The sequence below is a fragment of the Pararge aegeria genome, chromosome 12, assembly GCF_905163445.1.
Source record: "Pararge aegeria chromosome 12, ilParAegt1.1, whole genome shotgun sequence".
NCBI classification, from domain to species: Eukaryota; Metazoa; Arthropoda; class Insecta; order Lepidoptera; family Nymphalidae; genus Pararge; species Pararge aegeria.
In genome coordinates this window covers 5,818,039-5,837,095 of record NC_053191.1, presented here as the reverse complement: position 1 = coordinate 5,837,095, position 19,057 = coordinate 5,818,039, and the positions used below count along the sequence as shown (strand labels likewise).

Genomic DNA, 19,057 nt, shown 5'->3' with positions numbered 1-19,057 from the left:
TTATGAAAGTAATATCGATATGAATATTGCGTTACCCCTACACTTGCTGAGATGATATTTAATCATTTCTAAAGAATGTACAGATATTTCAGTCATCTGAGTACCCATATCACAAGCTACCCTTACTTTGAGGCTAGATGGCGATGTGTGTTTTGTCGTAGTATATTTATTATTTATTTTAAACATACTCGTAGCTAAAAGAATTGCGCTTAAACGCTACTTCGAAATGTCTTCCAGATTCAAGGTCAGAACTCCTAGAAAAACGTACTAAAATATTTAATATCTAACTTTGATTATTTTTTTGTCTGCAAAAAATATAAGTATATTATTATGATGCTATGCGCCTCGAATCCGGTGGAATCTGCCTAAACTACGAATAACTTTTTTTTTGGTAAAATGCCGAGTGCTGCACAAACTGGTGTTTCTTACGATCCCAGAATCCTTTTGATGTCCTTTATCCGGCTATAATCACTCTTGGTGACTTGGTAGTTTAGGGTATCTCTACGTGATCAAACCGATAATGAGGACCCATATAGAAACCGTAAGCCGGAGCTGTACCGACAACTAAACTAGTCGCTAGGCTGAAATGGCAATAACTCGAAGAACCGCGCGATACCAAGGTGCCAAAGGTGCTTGAGTGACAACTCCGCACTGGAAAACGTTTTATTGGTCCTCCAAACTAGATGGAGGCGAGGCGCAGGGAGTCGCTAGATTCATGCACAAAACCGTAGCAAGTAAATCCCTACCAATGTCCAATAGTAGTCGACCTGTGGTCAAGATGATGACGAAGATGTTTATGGTAGTTAAACAGGTTCAGCATAACAAGAACTCCCAATCACATAAGAAAATAATCCAGTGAATTTGTAATGTCACACGCCGTGACCGTCAATGCTTGAATGCCTGTGTCCGTGACATTGGTCATAATTTGCAAGACACTTATTGTAGATGGGAACAACAAGGTTATGTCAGTAAAAGGCGCCTCAGTATGGTAATCAGTGGAGACCAATTTTGTGAGTGCCCAAGAACTTTCGTCTCATAGACACTTATTGCCTGATGAGATTGAAATCGAATATATAAGACCGGTTAATCTACAAACGACTAGCTCGTTTGTAGATTAACCCGTTACATGCAAAGTCGACTACATTAAATCATGTTTTCTTCTGTTTTTGCACTGTAAACATAATATCTACTCTGTCAATAAATTGCTCAACATTCATATACTATATCGATAAGGTGATAAGAACATTTTGATATAACCCATACTTCGGCTATAGCGTAGTTATTTTAGTTTATGATAGATTACAGTTCATTCGACAAACCAAAGGTCCGAGTCGACGTAATCTCATAAAAAAATTACCCATAGCCAGTGAGATGTAATAACGTCTAACAGTAATAAAATCTAATAGAACTGACGACAAATTAACATGGGTCCATTCTTATTTAGAAAGTTTTAATTTGGAGCTATAGAAGCGGTGATATCTTGCGACTAAATTTCACTTTCTTTATTGGTGAAGGAATACATCCTCAGGAAGCCTGCATGCCTGAGAGTTCTCCAACACGGCTTTAACCCTTTCTATTGAGACCCTTGTCCTGTAGTGGGCCCGCAATACATACTTATATTATAAATGCGAAATAGTGTTTTTTTGTTTGTGTTTACTTTACGCCCTAACTAAGCAACCAATCTAGCTGATTTTTGGCATAGAGTTAGTTGAAAGTATGGAAAGTAACAAAGGCTATCCTTTTCATCCCAGAAATACAAACATGCATTTCTGAAAAACCATAATAAACACGGACAAAGAACGCGAACAACAGCTAGTGGTTTGATAATAATGATAATTTATCGTTTAGAAGCTGTGGATAGTCGAACGAATCTAACTCTAAGATCAGTGTCTACAAACAAGTGTCTAAATGATAAGAAGATCGTGTTACTGTTGACGGTTTTAATTTAAATAAAAAAACATGTTTATCCAGTTCAAACAACAACATCCGGAATTTTTTAAGCCACTCTACCTAAAATTTATTGATACCTAAAACTACTATATTGTTACACAAAAATTCGTAATCAATACACAACAAATAAAGTATATCTTAAAGGCCCTTCGTCGACCTTATAATACATACACCGCAATCCCTGAAAGCTACTATAGAAGGTATACTTTTAGTATACATAATTATAATATACCTACATTATTATTATACAAAGCGTACTAAAACGACATCAATGTATTTATCAAGTAGTTAGTATTTATTATTATACTTGTACATAATAACTAATATTTATCGAAAGAAGGTACAGGGAAGGACAGTACAGAGTTTTTGTTTATTTTAGATGTAAAAAAATAGTTTAAAGACGATGCTGTCCTAAATCTTCGAATATTTGTATCTGTTTGTTGCAAACAGGCAAACCTATCATGTGTTAGTAACATTTCGCGTAGCTAAATATTATTATTATAAATTAATTAAACAGCTAATAAAATTATATAATTGGGCGTGTACTTACGCGTTGAAAGGTAACGCTGTCATCCCACTTCTGAATTATTATAACTTTAGTAGGATAGCGATGAGGCCACGAAAAGATGCAAATAAACATACCATACAAATATCACTTTATTAATTTACTTTATAAATTATGACAATATGAACTTATCGTTTTACAACCTCGCAATTCACTTCATAACTCTCTCAAGAACGATCCAACCCGCCAAGAAGAAAACCCAATTTCCCGCCAAAACTCATAGCGTACAGGTAGAATCCAAGCAATTTGATTGGTTCCCGCCGTTATGCGTCTACCGGCGTTAACCAATCGGAGAATGACAACCGATCGTCTCGTTCAAAAAATAAGATTAAATTAAAAAAAATAACAAAGAAGTGGAAATTATAATGCTATTTAAATTTAAATCCTAACACATGTTCATACTAAATTTTCCATAAAAACCAATTATCTGCAATAAACTGGCGCTGTTTGTTATGGTAAGTGTAACATCAGGTGTGATTGCAGTCAAGCGCTCGTCTAAAAACATCAAAAAATCATCACTATGATGCAGCCTAAGGTGAAGCGCGCTTGCCTAGAAGATGCCTATTCACTCTTGATTTGAAGGTACTCATTTTGTAGGCACTGGGGAAGATGGAAGCTGGAATGGCATTCCAGACCCTAGCGGTCAGGTTATATAAAAGATTAGCAACTAAAATGTTTAAGATTTAACAGAAATATGAATTAGCAACACCAATAACGGTTCGTTTAACCCAATTTAAATTAATTTATAGACCAAACAAAACATTCAGATAGAGAAGCAAAAAAATACTTGATTATTATTATTATAATAATAATACTTAAACTAGTTTCCAACGAATGCCAAGGTGTTTATGTCCTGGCAAGGTAAAACGATACAGTTAAGGCTGCAAAAATAATCTGAACTCGTTATGCTATTTATGTACTTATTGGAGAAGGTTAGCGAATGTAAGGAAGTGCTGCTTTTCAAGGGTTTAATATAACTGGTTAAAAATCCATATTGCGTCCTTTTTCTTGTCATTTTGATATTTTTAAAGTTTGAAACGGTTTTTAACCGACTTCCTTCAAAAAGGAGGAGGTGATCAATTCTGTTAATAGTTTTTAAATGACGATGTGAGATGGTGATAACAAAAAAATAACAACCGGCTAAGATTGTTGTGGGCTTCTTCTTAGACCAGGGCGCGTTTGGAACCCTCGTAGCTTTAGTTTTAAGTTGACGAATTTATTTATCGCCATCAACTCACTCCTTTGTCATATTATGTAATGTACTCATCAAAAGTGCCATCTATGTGCCTATTTGAATAAAGAAATATGAAATGAAATGAAATGACTTCGACTTTGACTTTGACTTTGTTGTTTTCTTTCCTGGAATTCTTAGATCCTGGAAATTGAGAAACGACAATTGTGATCACAGAAAAGGACCACTGTGACGATCGTAAAATAGCTTTTGTCTATGCGCAAAAGAAGCCATGGGCAATTGCTAGTTTTTATTTAAAATCAAGTATTTAAATAATATCAAAATCAGCGATTGCTAGAGTCGCAGGTTCAAATCCTGTCAGTTCCGAAAATTTTTATATGCCTTTCACACACACACAACACAACTACACAACACAACTAACGTACGTAAATACTTTTATTGCTTCCTACTTAAAATCATAAACAATATTTTTTGTAGGTAGCTTTTTATTATATCGCTGTTATAAGATTGCTTTTTTGTTTATCTTGCTACTTCCTGTACATTAGGAGTCGGATCCTTCTTAGTCTAATATTATCGTCTAATGCCCTGTCGTTAGATATACGTGAGGCACCTTTAAGAAACAAGTGAACAAATACTATTTGTCTGATTAGGTCGAGAATCGATAGGTTTTATCACTACTATTTTGTCTTTTGCCTAGTTTGCAGGGTTCGATCTGTTTTTGTATTTTATAAAGTATTTTTTTTATATCTAACTAATACAACTGTTGTAAATATTGCGTTTTTTGTATATTTCAAATTATGTTTATATATAATATTTATTGGTCTTCCTGCCATGTATATATAGCATTTTTTATACGGCCTTTACATACAAATGAATAATTCATTCATTATGTAATGAAAGCATATTTTTGCCTATAATAAAACTTTTGACCAACAAAACACTGTAATTAACTCATCATTCTATCCTCGGTAAATAAATGACTTATACAAAATTAAATAAGACAGCGTCAAAACTAAACGCCATTGTTTTTTTTTACTTTGATCGACACAAAATAATGTAGAATGATTTCACTCTTTTTATTTAATATACATGGGGGCTTATGATCGTTTACCTGACCTCATAAAAATAAGGATTATAATTCTGAAACAAAATTTCGACAACATTTTAATAATAATATCTGCTTTAGGCATGGTAGTAAGTTAAGATAAGAATGTAGGTGATAGTTATTAGAATTTTGTAGACATTAACTATCTGTAACATGTTCGTTGTTATATAAAACAGGTTCGATATATACCTGTTAGTGTTACCTGGGCCGAAGTCCACGTTTACTTCGGTTTTAAATCCTTACTTAAACCAAATATTTTTCCTGTAAGTATTAATCATAAGGATTTGCATCCTTGTTTCTTTATTTTCGACAAAAAGGAGTAACTGTTAAACCCTTACATATTTTTTTAAATCCCGTGTAATATACCTTTAGATGAGATAGCAAAAATGGCTACTTGCAGTGAAATAAAAAAACATTCAACCTTTACTAACTGCAGAATTATTTAATTGTCAATGGTTCCTGGTCCCTAGGCAACACGGTGTCATTTACATAACTATCCTGGTCATATAAAATATTACAATTTGATGAAACTCAACTCGTGTGGCGTGACGTTGGGTTCAGGTCGGGTCAAGTGATGTGCTATAAAATCAGCCGGGATCATAAAAATCATTTACAAACGGTGTAAATATTTCTTCTTTGCAGCATTACTTCGAGTTTTGTATGTTTTAGTTTCATGATAGTTACAAGCTCCTCCTTTGTTACTCCTCTGTTGGGATGAATTTTGAGTTTAATTTGTTCTTTATAAGCGTTTCGTGGGCGTCAAAAGTTGAAAAGTTCTCATGAAACTATTAACAAGTTTACTCTTGGCTCTGGCGCTGGCCAGGCTCTTTGCGAAAACAATTTACTTGAAAAGTTACAAGTAGCGCTATTGTTTGCATTTTTGTATCCTGGAGGATTTAATTTTGTTAAACAGAGTTCTATTAGTGAGAACATTTAAACTTTTACATACACATCTTATTCATATATTATCTAGGACAAATGTATACTCAATCGTTTCATATACTTGCTTTGTTTTCTATGAAAGAGATAAGCATCTTAAATACTGGTAGAATTTTAACACGACGTATCATTTTTTGTCTAAAGAACGAAATAATGGAATTTTATTTATCTATACATATTTATGTCTTTTAAATTGTTCACCGTATGAAAAGTTTATTTAGAGCGTAACATTACCTTATTCGATATCAGAACGTTGCAAACTAAAGTGCTACATGGCCGCTACAAGCATTTTTCTATTTCCATTTTTATGGCATGAATAAATTGCCTAAAAACATAACCAAGTGATCAACTTAATATGCATAAAATTTTTACGTGTTACTAAAAATAACTTACACACTTCAAATTTGCGTTAGAGGTTTTTTTAGGTTTTAGGTTTCTTTGACTTTTGTAATATTTTTCGTCCAATAAACTGTACGTGTACAGCAGATAACCATTTATCCGCCGTGAAGATTTAATAATAGTATATGTTGTTGGATTCTTCTGTGGACAGTTTATTACAGGCGAATAATGCTTACTCCAACAAAAAATGCAAAAATGTTTTATTCATGCATACTCGTATGAAGCGTTCATACATTTAGCATGTTACAATAATGTTAGTGATGGTGATAACTGCATTCGTTTAAAAACTAAAGCTAGGAGGGTTCCAAACGCGCCCTGGTCTGAGAAGAGCCCACAACAAACGAGGGAATTTTTCATTTCTTTCCGAGGGAAAAACTGCCGAATTCAAGATGGAAATTAACAAAAAGTTAACCATCCCACCAGACCAATAACTGTTCTTCCGAACAGTCTGTAGAATCAGTCTTGAGCTGCAGCTGTCCCTATCGCACCCTAAGGTCCTCCTTAGGGTGCGATCCTCCGATGGGTGCGATGGGGATGCGCTTAGCCTGAACTTTCTAGTCATGAGGAGTTCAGGCTAAGCGCAACGGCAATAAATACCTACTAAGTATTCACCAAAGTCGCAGCCACCGTCTTAATGCAACAGAACATACAAACAAACAGTTTCGAATTTATAATAGTATCTATGTGAAATATTCTGGGGTTTATTCTAAAATCGTATATGTTATAGTATTAAACCTATAGCTCAGGACCAAATTACACTAAAATTGGTTCAGCCTTTTTACGACGAAGAAGAGATTACTTACCTATATCTAAATTGTTCTTTGGTACTATCTAGGTATCCCGTAGAAACTGAAATTCTTAAAAAAAAAAATTCTTTCTACCCCCACATACCTACCTACTATACAAGAAATCGTGTGAAGGGATGTAAATAAAGTAAACCCATTTCGGACCCAAAGTAACAGTTCAAGATGCGTGTCGAGTAAATCGAGTATTCCGTTATTTCGGGGATGAATGTATCTGACATTCAACAAAAACCTAATGCGTTTTATGTTCATAAAACATTATTTTGGCAACTAACGATGGACTGATGAAAGATGTAAATCTTTTAGCTATTTTATTCATAACATCTACAGATAAAGTTAATTCATGTCACTTTCTTCAAGTTCGTAAGATCTGCGTCACTGGGTGGTTGATAAACCACGAACTTGTAAGAAGCGCTTTGCATCTTCGTTTCTGATTCGCAACGCAAGGATCTGGAATGCGCTTTCAGGTTCCATTTTCCCCAGAACTTACAATATGAGTACCTTCAAATCAAGAGTGAAAAGGCATCTTCTAGGGAAGCGCTCGTCTATAAACGTAAAACAAAAAAATTAAAAAAACAATCTAAAACCGTTGGTGAGGTAGTTCCTCTGATTATGTTCATACCAATTACTTTTTATTTAAATAAGTATATATACAAGACAATGAATATCGAGATTTATAAATTCCTGTCTGTGTGCTTCGGGCACAGCTGAACCGATTTTGACGGAAATTTCCCAGGCAAGAGGACTTACAAGGAATGTTCTAACCGCAAAAAAATTAAAAACTAAGGTTTTCAATTATATAACGAGTTACAATTCAAGCAGTTGATACGTTAAAATCTTATGCGATTTGATACAACTCAACACGCGTGCCGTTTTGCGGGGTCGGGGAAGCGTGCTACAATTATACCCGGCCCATAAACGGATAATTATTCACTTCCTTACAGTTCAAGTGCTTTTAGTGCCATTAAAATTCCACTAAATTACTTGCAAAGGGAGAGGTATTTGAGAAATTTTCATTATAAGGACTAGCATCCTTTATTTTTTGTTTAAATAGACCGTAGCAACATGTACATCTTATGTATTTTATGGGCTGTCAGAAAAGATCCGTAGAAGAACCAGAGCTACACATATTAACGAGTGGCGAATTAGTTAGCAAGTTGGGTCACAAAATCAAAGGACCATAGCTATATATTCTCTTCTATTATGTATTTTCAATTCGTTTAAAGGAAATTGCATACAATTCTACAATAAACTACCCATTGAAATCTTGCAAATGTCACTTAAAAAGTTCAATGTTTGTATTAAACGTCAGCTTATAGAAAAGTCCTATTATAGTATAAAGGACTACGTAATCGATAAAAAATGCATGTGACTTATTGCTCTAACCAGGTTGCTCTTCTAATAATTTTAAATTACAATGTGAGATGGTGATAACAAAAAATAACACCCTGCTAAGTTTGTTGTGGGCTTCTTAGACCAGGACGCGTTTGGAACCCTCGTAGCTTTAGTTTTAAGTTTACGAATATGGTTATCGCCATTATCTCACTAACGTGTAATACTCATGCAATGTACCCATCAAAAGTGCCACCTATGGGCCTACTTGAATAAAGATATTTTTGATTTAGACTTGACTTTGAATTAGAAGATATTTCTCTTCTTTATGTTTGACGACAGACAGGTAATTTCAGGGAAACTAAAACTTATAGTAATAGGAATATCCTGCACTTATAGGAATATGTTGCACCCACCAAACATACTTTCGCATTTATAATGTTCGTGCTTTAAACAATAAAATCAGAATATTAAAATTGATTCAGACCTAATACGAAATTTATTCTTGGTTTTCAATTTCTATTTTCTTCTATTTTGCCATTGATATGTATCCGTTTTAACTATAGACGTAAGGTTAAGTTTATATAAATCGGTTAGTGTAGCTACAAGGTATCGCAGACCGTAACTTTCGATTCAAAATACAAGATCAAGGGGAACGAGTCTTTAACCTACGCATTCGCAAGGTTTTGTGTTGACGTCAATGTCCGCCACACAGGTCAATTTTAGGTTCAATATGTATAAAAGCTGTTTAAAAATAATTTCTGATTAATATCAGACACTTGGTAATATATTTTCGCGTTATACTTGATAGGTATATATATGACCGTTGGAATCCCCGCATATTATGGAGTGATTTGAAGTTTTTATCTGGTAGACGTAGTAACAGCTACACCTACACCAGATGGTCGCTGATGGTGGAGCATAAGGTTGAACACGTCTGTCGAAAAGATGCCGATATACATTTAAATAGGTGGGACAACAAAATGATAGCAAATTATTTTAAACAGGGGTTTTCATCACATTGCTCTTGTAAAACATACTTATTTATTTATTCAATTACAATTCCATTACAATGTACATTTTTATTATATTTTAAAAAAATAATGTCAATCTAATGTTTACATTTGAAATGGAACCCTGTGAGGGCGCTGTAACCAGATTGAGAGTCGGACTCATTATTCAATATTAAATATTCTCATTTAGGAAGTCGTTTATTTTGTAATGAGCTTTCTCCAGCAAGTAATGTTTTAAGGATTTTGTAAATAAGTTTATACTTTCTTTTTCTTTTATATGTTCCGGGATTTTGTTGTAAATATTTGTGGTTTGGGCCGGTGCTGTGATTTTTAATTTACACGGCGGCGGTAGGACCAGATTGTGTTTGCGCATGCCCCGCAATGTATCCTGCCGGGGCATGTCAAAAATTCAGGATGTTTTCTTACAAAATTGCATGTTTCTAGTATGTATATGCAAGGCACGACCAAAATTTTTAACGATCTAAAATGAGCTAACTTTATTACTTAAATTGCCTCAACTTAACTCCTACTCTAAACGATAAAACCAAGTTATGTTATTATAATCATATAAGAAAACCATTCTGATAATAGTAACAAACATTAAGAGGAATTTAAATATACATCTAAGAGTATTCATGGATTGTTCCGCTGAAAGTTATTTAGTTAATAATACACTAAAACACATGAAAGAAACAAACTTTCTCAGCAAACCCTTGTTTGCATATAGTTTTATAACATATCTATACAGCAAAAAATATATCGGAAACACGATACTCGTATAATATTTATAATGTTTACAGAGTTTCAAAAAAAATGCACGATTTTATAATAAGTATAGACTAGTAGTCTCTCGCGACTTCATCCGCGTATAAGTCAACCTTAAAAGATAGACATATACCTACTGTCGCGGACTATTTTTTACAACTTTTAAAGGGGAACAACTTCTGCGTACATGATTCTATCGAAACTTAAGCCGTTTAAAGAAGCTCTACAAAGGAAAAAAAAACCTATATTTAAACATTCGCTTTAACAAACATTAGTTGGTTAAAGCGTGATTATATATAGCCTTTCTCTATAAATGGGCTATCCAACACTGAAATAATTTTTCCACTAGTTCCTGAGATCATCGCGTTCAAGTAAAGAATCAAACTCTTCAGCTCTATATATTAGTATAAGATAGGGAATAGTTATATATTCTCTTTTATTTGTTTTTATCTAAAGCTTTTTGGAGACAAACACTATGCTCATCTCAAGATATCAGAAATACAAGACAGACTAAGTTACTGGCATCCTCTAGTTTTATACTATTTACGATGAGTAGGTAGGTACATGTAATTCTGAATCCCATCTCGTATTATTATTAACCCTCGGGTGCTAGACGCGTCTGCAGTTCAGCTACCCGCGTTATCAATTGCAAATTATGTAAATTCCCTTCTAAACGTCAATTGTTGACTTGGCTTTATCCAGCGAATATACGATTATCCCCGCACCATGTGGAATTTGAAACAGGAATTACTTAAGCTATTCGATATACCTAATGCTATCGCCGGAAAACATAACTTCGTCTCGACAAGTTATTGAATTTTGTTGCCAACAAATGCGAAAGAATGCGGCTCGGTTTCTTGAACAATATCGACTTTTCTATCTTACGTGGCATTTGATAAGTTATAATAAAAATAAATTAGCTTATACAATCGTCATAATCTACCCATTACCACGGGTCTCCTCTTAGAATGAGAAGCGCTTAGGACGCTGTCAAACACGCTGGCCAAGTTTAGAACGGTAGACATCACACGCCCTTTAGAACATAGTAGGTAGAGATCTTTCAGGTAGACAGGTTTACTTGCGATCCGTTCCTTCAAAGCAAATGATATGTCATTATTTAAAACGCACATAACTCCGTTGAGTAAGCAGGAATAGTCAGTTCCTGACTACTATTCCCACCTAGGATTATGTTCTTGAGTAAAACTCAACTTAGATTAGTTCCGTCAAGCGTAATTCTATAAATCTCGATCGTTATTTGTTCATCCGCTTAACGCCTTAGTTTACGCCAAATTTATTGTTTGTCTTAACCATTTTAACTTTTGTACTTGGATAGTTAAACGGCATGTCAAAATGTACTGTTTGTATTGCACTTAAATAATGGCGTTTGCTAAAGTTGTTCACAGACAACCTATAGATGAGCAAGACAAATTTGTAAGAACCTTAAGAGGCGATAAACCCTATGATGGCGATAACCACATTCGTAAACTTAAAACTAAAGCTACGAGGGTTCCAAACGCGTCCTGGTCTAAGAAGAAGTCCACAACAAACTTAGCCGGGTGTTTTTTTTTGTTATCACCATCTCACAATGTCATTTAAAATTATTAGAAGAGCAACCTGGTTAGAGCAATAATTCACACCCAAGCTATTTTATGTAGTCCATTATACTATAATAGGACTTTTCTATAAGCTTAAGTTTAATACGAACTTTTTAAGAGACATCTCCAAGATTTAAATGGGTAGTTTATTGTAGAATTGTATGCAATTTCCTTTAAACGAATTATGAATTTTATGTAACCTAGTATTTTGCACTGTAATTTATTCTTACTACTAATGTTTAAATTATTGCAGTAATTTTAGTCTAAAGTAATTTTTTGTACCTTGGTTAAAAACCTCATTGCGTGCGGCTTTTGTGACTGTGTAGGACGACTTTACCGAACATCCGTATTCATAAACTCCTCACATATAAGCAGACTATTAAGTAACTAGTAGGCAAAAATAAAAAAAACTTGAAACCAACGCGTCCATCTTGAATAGGTATTATATCAATGAAAAGAGCCCTGTAACGTGGATATTATTTTTTAAATTTTTTTTTCCCGCTGTTTACAAAATACAACAGTCTTAAAATGAATGCTCTTTGTTCCAGTGGTAACAGGGAGTACGGATGGAATCGGAAAAGCTTACGCAAGGGAGGTACGTATTTTCAAACGGAGTTTTGATATTTCGTTATTTGGTAGTCCATTATGTACTGGTATCGTTACGGAAACATATAACGCAGGCACAGCTAACGTAACGGAAACTCAACTTGTTGGCCCAGTGTAAGTTTCTCGTGGTGGAGCGGTTGGTAGAGGACGATGAAGATTCTAATTTGCTCCGCCGCAGAAGAGTAGGGCGTAAACAGCCGGGCCGGTACGTCTGCGCCCTTCGGATTCTGTCACCCGTCGGAGATAAGTTCTCGAGTTGAAAAGCACACCCCGTGTTAAGTGTGTTGGTGTGCCTTCGATCGTGTTTAGGGATACTGATGTGGTCTCAGAGGAGGGTGTGCCTCGGTAGGAGCCGCTGGCTGGGTTGCGGTAGTCTGCGAAAGCGTTTCCGTGACCCAGTCACCAGGCGAAGAGTTGGAGCAACGTGGGGTTTTAGTCGGTTAGAGTCCGACCCTCTCCATGAGGATTTCCCCACGAGAAAAATTTGTGTGAGATTTTCTACCTAAGTATACTTATTCGAAGTGTCGAAGAAGCGCCATATATTCACAATACTGGGAAACCGTACTGTCACGAGATGGCGCTCTTCGATGTAGTTAACTTTTACGCGATCGGCTAAGTAAACGTAAGTTGAAAATCTCATACATGGTCTCAATCTCAATCAGGGGCCTATAGAATTGGAGCGAATAACCTACTCGTGTGAATGAAATGAATAATATTAAAATACTCCTATCTTATGACGAGAACTTTTGGCTTTTTCGCATCGGGTAGCGGTGATAGCTTTTGGTATAAAGAGCGTGTCGGATACCCGAATCGGTGTAAAGTCATTCGGTTACCCTAATACAATTCCAGTATAAGGAACGTGTCGAGTATCGAATTGTGTCAATTAATTATCAAGTCAAGGAATGTGGGTTAGCGACCAAGCATATAGTCGCACTACTAGCCTTTTTTTGTTTAAACTATTTGGTTGTTACATACTACTTAGTTGTTCGCCCCGAAACCACGAGTTTTGAGAACAAAAATCTTGATCTTTAAAGTGAAACCCAAACTTCAGTCTCATATTGGAAGTGTTAAAAAAAGAAGATAAGAGAGTGAGAGTCCTCATACTTTGTAATACATTTTAAGCAGCAATTTACGCGATAGCGTTTTAAATCTTCCCACGGTAAATCCTGCTCACTATTCTATGAAATAGAAGTTAGGAATATATACCTACTCAAGGAAATGTAAGCCTTTTGCTTCATTCAATAAAATTTGAAAATTTTACTTGAGTCTCTTTTCATATTTTCTACTACAGCACTGGAAATTTTCTGGAAAAGATTTCTCGGTAAAGCAAAATATATCGCCGATACATCTTACCTCTAAGTAAATATTTTCTTGCAAGGTTTTTCGCATATATCCATTTTATAGCTAAACATCAGAGCATGATATGGTATTGGAATTTAATTTAAATGGTACAGTGGCTTTTGCCCACTTCATCGTTAGCGGAGTTTTCTTTCCTGGGATAAAAATAGATAATATATATAAAAGGAGTATAATCAGACATTTTGCATTTAATAATAATATATGGAAGGAATTAAACATAAGTAACATAAAAAGAAAATATCAAAAAAAAAATCTACTCATAAGTTACAACTAAACATTAGTTGCACCCATAAACCGCAAAATGGTCGCGATTTGTTTTAAAACCACAAAGATTAATCTCGCGATCTCCAGGTTATCGCAGCAGTCACACGTACCTTCTGGTAGGAAATGCTACCAGAAACACGAGGTGCTAAATATACTAAACTACCACCTTAAACTCGGCTCCGAAACGTGGTCGCTGACACTGTGGTCCCATAAGACGGCTCAGAGTCTAACAAGGGGTGATGGCTATAGCTCAACTAGTCGCGAAGCTTAAGTGGCCATGGGCGGGACACATATAGCTCGGAGAACCGTTGGACGTTGGGGTCCCAAGGTGCTGGCATTGCACCGGTAAACGCAGCGTTGGTAGACCCCCGACGAGGTGGATGGTTGACATCGAGCGATGCGCAGGGATCGGTGGACCCAAGCGACAGAAGACCGACCGTGATACGTCAATCGGTAGATATGAAGATGATGATGACCGCCTTAAAAGTACATAAATACAGTAAAAAAAATAGTGCCCATTAGGTTTTAGAATGAAAAACACTCAATTTGGGGGGACCGAGTTCGTTCTCCAGCACGAAGCTTTGGTTTTTAATTAAAAAACTTTCTCCGCTTTGACATAGAGAGAAAACCTGCATAAGTGAGACTTCTCCATAATTTTCTAGCGTGCGTGTAGTCTACCAACTTGAAAACTAATGTAAGAGGAGTCCCGTGCCTTGAGGTAGTCCAAGTTTTTCTGGTATAAACCATCCGGATTTAAATAAGATTGTGCCCATTAGGACACATTAGGTAAATGTTTTTTTTTGTATGTTAACACCAACACGGTTTCTCCAGACTCCAAAACACGTTATTTAAGAATGTGTTAGTAATCTATATCCAAACCTTCTTATACGTATTTTAAAATCTTGTACAGCTTGATAGAAAATATTAAAAGGATCGTTTTGTTACAGTTGGCATCTCGAGGCTGTGGTATTGTTCTAGTCAGTCGATCAATCGACAAATTAAAATCTACTGCAGCTGAAATTGGTAAGACCTCGTATGTTTATTGTTATCATCAATTGAGTTTATCTGCTTTTTTTTCGAGTACTGGGCCGACGCTTCTTTTTTATCGAAGAGAGGGATATAGAGTTTTAACCCAAAGCGCTGCTTCAATACGGATTGGCGTGCTTTAAAAATTTTTAATAATGTGTGAGGGTAGGTACTAGAGGATAACTTAACCTACCTACCCTCCAAAGCTCGATGTAAAATGCTTATTTCGGCCTTTGTAAAATAAACCCACATAACATCCCAACAAATACTGGCCTGATCCAGGAATCTAAAAACTCAATACCTCGCAATCAATCAAAAAATTCATTCAATGAAAATAACTACGTTTTTAAGTATGGACTAAGAGACAAATATTGTTTGCCGATAAATCCTCAGGAAGTGAATATTAATATAAAAAATATTTCTCCCCAGAAAACGACTTCAAAGTGCAAACAAAGACAGTTCAAGCGGACTTTTGCGAAGGTGACAGCATTTATGACAAGATTTCAAAGGAGATAGCCGATATCGAAATCGGCACTCTAGTCAACAATGTCGGTGTTTCCTACACCTATCCGGAATATTTCCTCGATATACCCGATTGGTGAGTACATTTTTACCCTAAGCTCTTTCTGTGACCCTAGTACTTATCAGCTCAATAGACCAAATCGTACACGTAATGATCTATCACGGTGTTAATAATATGTACCCACTAACGCGCTTTAGAGAATCATGGTGGGTTTATACTCTAAAACCCTTCTTCCTATGATAGAGTAGGTATTGGCACATTCATAGGCTGATGACGATGTTCATAATGAATTCTTATTAGCTTCTAATAAGCCCGATTCAACGAACTAAATGCTTCGTCATCGAAGTATTTTATTTATGCTTCCATCACAAACTGTGGTTAAGATTGTATTAAGAGAATGCATTAGAGAATAAAGTTACTCCTGGGTTTTTATGTTGTGGTTTAGGAGGTATTACCCTTAAATTATTAAATAATTAGTATCTAATAACTAATTTGCGTAAATTTTCTTTTTCCTCGAGGCCAATTCACTCATTGCCGTGCTGATGTTTGTTTTTATATCTACAGAATGTTCTTTACAGGTTAATTGTCTTGTTTATTTAACAAATGATAAACGACATTTTAATAACTTTATTTATGTAATAATGAATAATGTGTTAGACGCGGCATAGAGTATCTCTACTAGTGTTTTAATCTAACTTATTCTTAGGAACAAAAATGAACACACAAAAATAACTTACAAGGGTATAATATAAATAATGCACCAAACGGTTTCTACGTATCATTATACCAAAGTCAAAGTCAAATATGTCTTTATTCAAGGAGGCACATAGATTGCACTTTTGTTGCGTTCATTAGGTACATACAAAATATGTACATAGTAGTGAGTAGTGATGGCGATAACTACATTCGTAAACCTAAAACTTAAGCTACGAAGGTACTAACGCACCTTGGTCTAAGAAGCCCACAACACACTCAGCCGGTGATCTCTTTTGTTATCACCATCTCACATTCATCATTTGAAAATATTTTTAGAGGCAACCGGGTTAGAGTTCACACCCAATCATTTTTATCGTTTTCGTAATCCTTGATATTATAATATGACTTGAACACTAAATCGTCATTTTGCTAGACATAAGTCGTTCGCAGAAATATTCTAATCCTATGGTCATTTACCGCTTGTGAACCATAGATTCCTTGTGACTGTTTAACCCTTGTACGTAGTTAAGCAGAAAGGACTAACCCACTTTTTGGGTTTGGTTTATAATAAACCAGAACTGCCATTCAGCTTAAGAAATCCAAAAATAAACTAAGGAAAAATCAGTTTCCCCTGACCTATTTCGGCAACGGTGGTCACTTTCCAGAGAGAATAACAAACTACGCGGGAGATATTATAATGTTTAAGTGTCTGCGCAAACATTGGTGCACTCTCTATTTCTTTATATCCTCATAGTCCGATGGGACGGCAGCTCCGATACGAACAGAAAGAGATCGGGCGTAGGATCGGCAGCTTAACGTGTTCTCCGATACATGGGGTTAATCACCGCCAAATTCCAATCTCTGGGTTGTTACTAAGATTTTTTTGGTGGAAAACCCCAATACAATTGGCCCAACCCGTGGATCAACCTTTCTTCTTAACATCGCCTACTTATACTAAGCTTCGCAACAACATATGTCCAGCGGATTTCGATATTACGGATTTGGCCACATACAGAATCTCAAAGCGTAGCCTCTCTCCACCATTTGAAAAACCGCATAGCAGTATTTTTTTATTAAATTTACGGTTTTATTTATTTATTTTTTAACGACGTTGACGGCCTTGTAACTTCCTCGTAAATATCAAAAATTTAACGATTGCGGAAAGGATGTTGGAACAATTTAAGTTATTTTACTTCCCGATTCTGGAAAAGTAATATAAGCTTGAATGTGAAGGTTTAAATACTTACCAAAGCTCTACTATTGCACTGAAGCTGACGAACTCTTTGGTATGAAATACAAACAAATCAAACATACATAAAACACAAAATACATACAAATCTGAATCTACGCATTTATTAAGTATGTAAAATAATTATAAATAGTTCTCAATTGTATACAACGTGTAAATGAAAACTGTAATAATACTTCAGCGGCTTTAGAGGTACATTATTTACTGTCTCTGAGACTTACTTGTGAAACCGAAACGCTAACAGTTTTTGAGTAAACCAGTGCCATAGTTTTTTCTTAAAGAAATCACATACTAGGGATGTATACCACATGAAAAAGTAAAATTAAATGACTCCAGACACTTTAGAAGATACGCGTCGCGTAGCATAGGTACTATGCACGTGTTGGTATTTTATCTTCAATAGGGTTGTCATAAGTAAACACATACAATATTTATAATTAGTTTGTATGGAAAAATAAATATACCTATTTCTTTTGTTTTAATATTTTTACGGGGTATTGATTCCTTATGAAATATACTTATGCACCCTTCGGTATTTCATAATTCCGTTACACGTTGTATATTCTTTATGTTGTGTACAAATAAAGTGGTATGTGTATAATACTTCTGGCAGATGTGTTTAATAACTCTCATTGACTTGTTTGATGTTGTGGTCCACCTGGTGGAGTGGTCTACCATCACAACGCATTCCAGTGTGGTGTCGACACTCCGTCAACTTGGGCCCCAATCCAAAATATCGTTCTTAGAGAATATCGTTATATTAGAGAGCGTATATTGTAGACGTATAACTAGTTTTTAGACCGCAAATATGCTTTCGTTCCACGGGATATCAGAAATTCCGAAGGCTCAGTCCACATGGGATTCCGGGTATTGCGTCGGGAATATTTGTATTAAAAAGCGCTTGAAAGGTGAGCGATTGAATATAAACGCAGCAAACCGCAACGTTTTAGCGGTTTCCGGAACGACCAGGTGCTGCTACGTTATTGTAGTTTTCAGAAATAAAAGCCACGAAATATTATTCGAAACGTGGACGATTAAACTAGCCAAAGTTTTACGAGCATAAGTTGTTTTTGGATAAAAAGACAATTATAATAAGAAGTACTATTACTTTGCAGAATTCCATGTTAAATCTACAATGAACAGCTTCATTTGCAATTTAAAATGCGGGAGAGTCTGTCCGGTGTAATTTAACATTTCTTCAATCTTCATGTTCTAAAGTTCACGCCAAAAACATCGTCTGCAGTGTACTCTCTTCGCATGTTTCGCTCCGAAATAATTATCTTTGAACTTGACTTAAGTTCTTAGCAGAGTCTAACGATTGAATTAGTTATAAATTACACCGTATAGATTCTCCTGTTTTTTTCGAAGTATATATAGCAAATTAGGGTAATTGTTTGTAAATTAAGTTTTTGTTTTTTTAAATAAATATCCAAGTCTTAATCGACAAGAGTCAACGAGAGATCAACCGTCAAAGTGAATCTTTATTGTTTTCATGTTTGATTTTTTCTGTTTAGCTTTTAGGGTGAATAATTATAAAATGCACGAAACGGTTTAGTTTTAATAATTGTTCACTAATAGCGTACGTAGTAGTAGTAAGTGCAGCTACAATAGTAATTTCGGAAATAAAAATATTGTATATTTATATATAATTAAACATTATATACCTACATGTTTTT

At 35.2% G+C, this 19,057-nt stretch overlaps 1 protein-coding gene across 1 annotated transcript in view; it reads left to right on the top strand.

Annotated features, from left to right (window-relative positions):
- Nucleotides 1-19,057, top strand: part of LOC120627966 (very-long-chain 3-oxoacyl-CoA reductase-B) — a 31,111-nt gene that overhangs the window by 2,566 nt on the left and 9,488 nt on the right. The window contains exons 2-4 of the mRNA XM_039896104.1: nucleotides 12,207-12,253; nucleotides 14,835-14,910; nucleotides 15,343-15,511. Of these exons, the coding sequence (XP_039752038.1) occupies nucleotides 12,207-12,253; nucleotides 14,835-14,910; nucleotides 15,343-15,511 (292 nt within the window). The remainder of the gene's footprint in view (nucleotides 1-12,206; nucleotides 12,254-14,834; nucleotides 14,911-15,342; nucleotides 15,512-19,057) is intronic.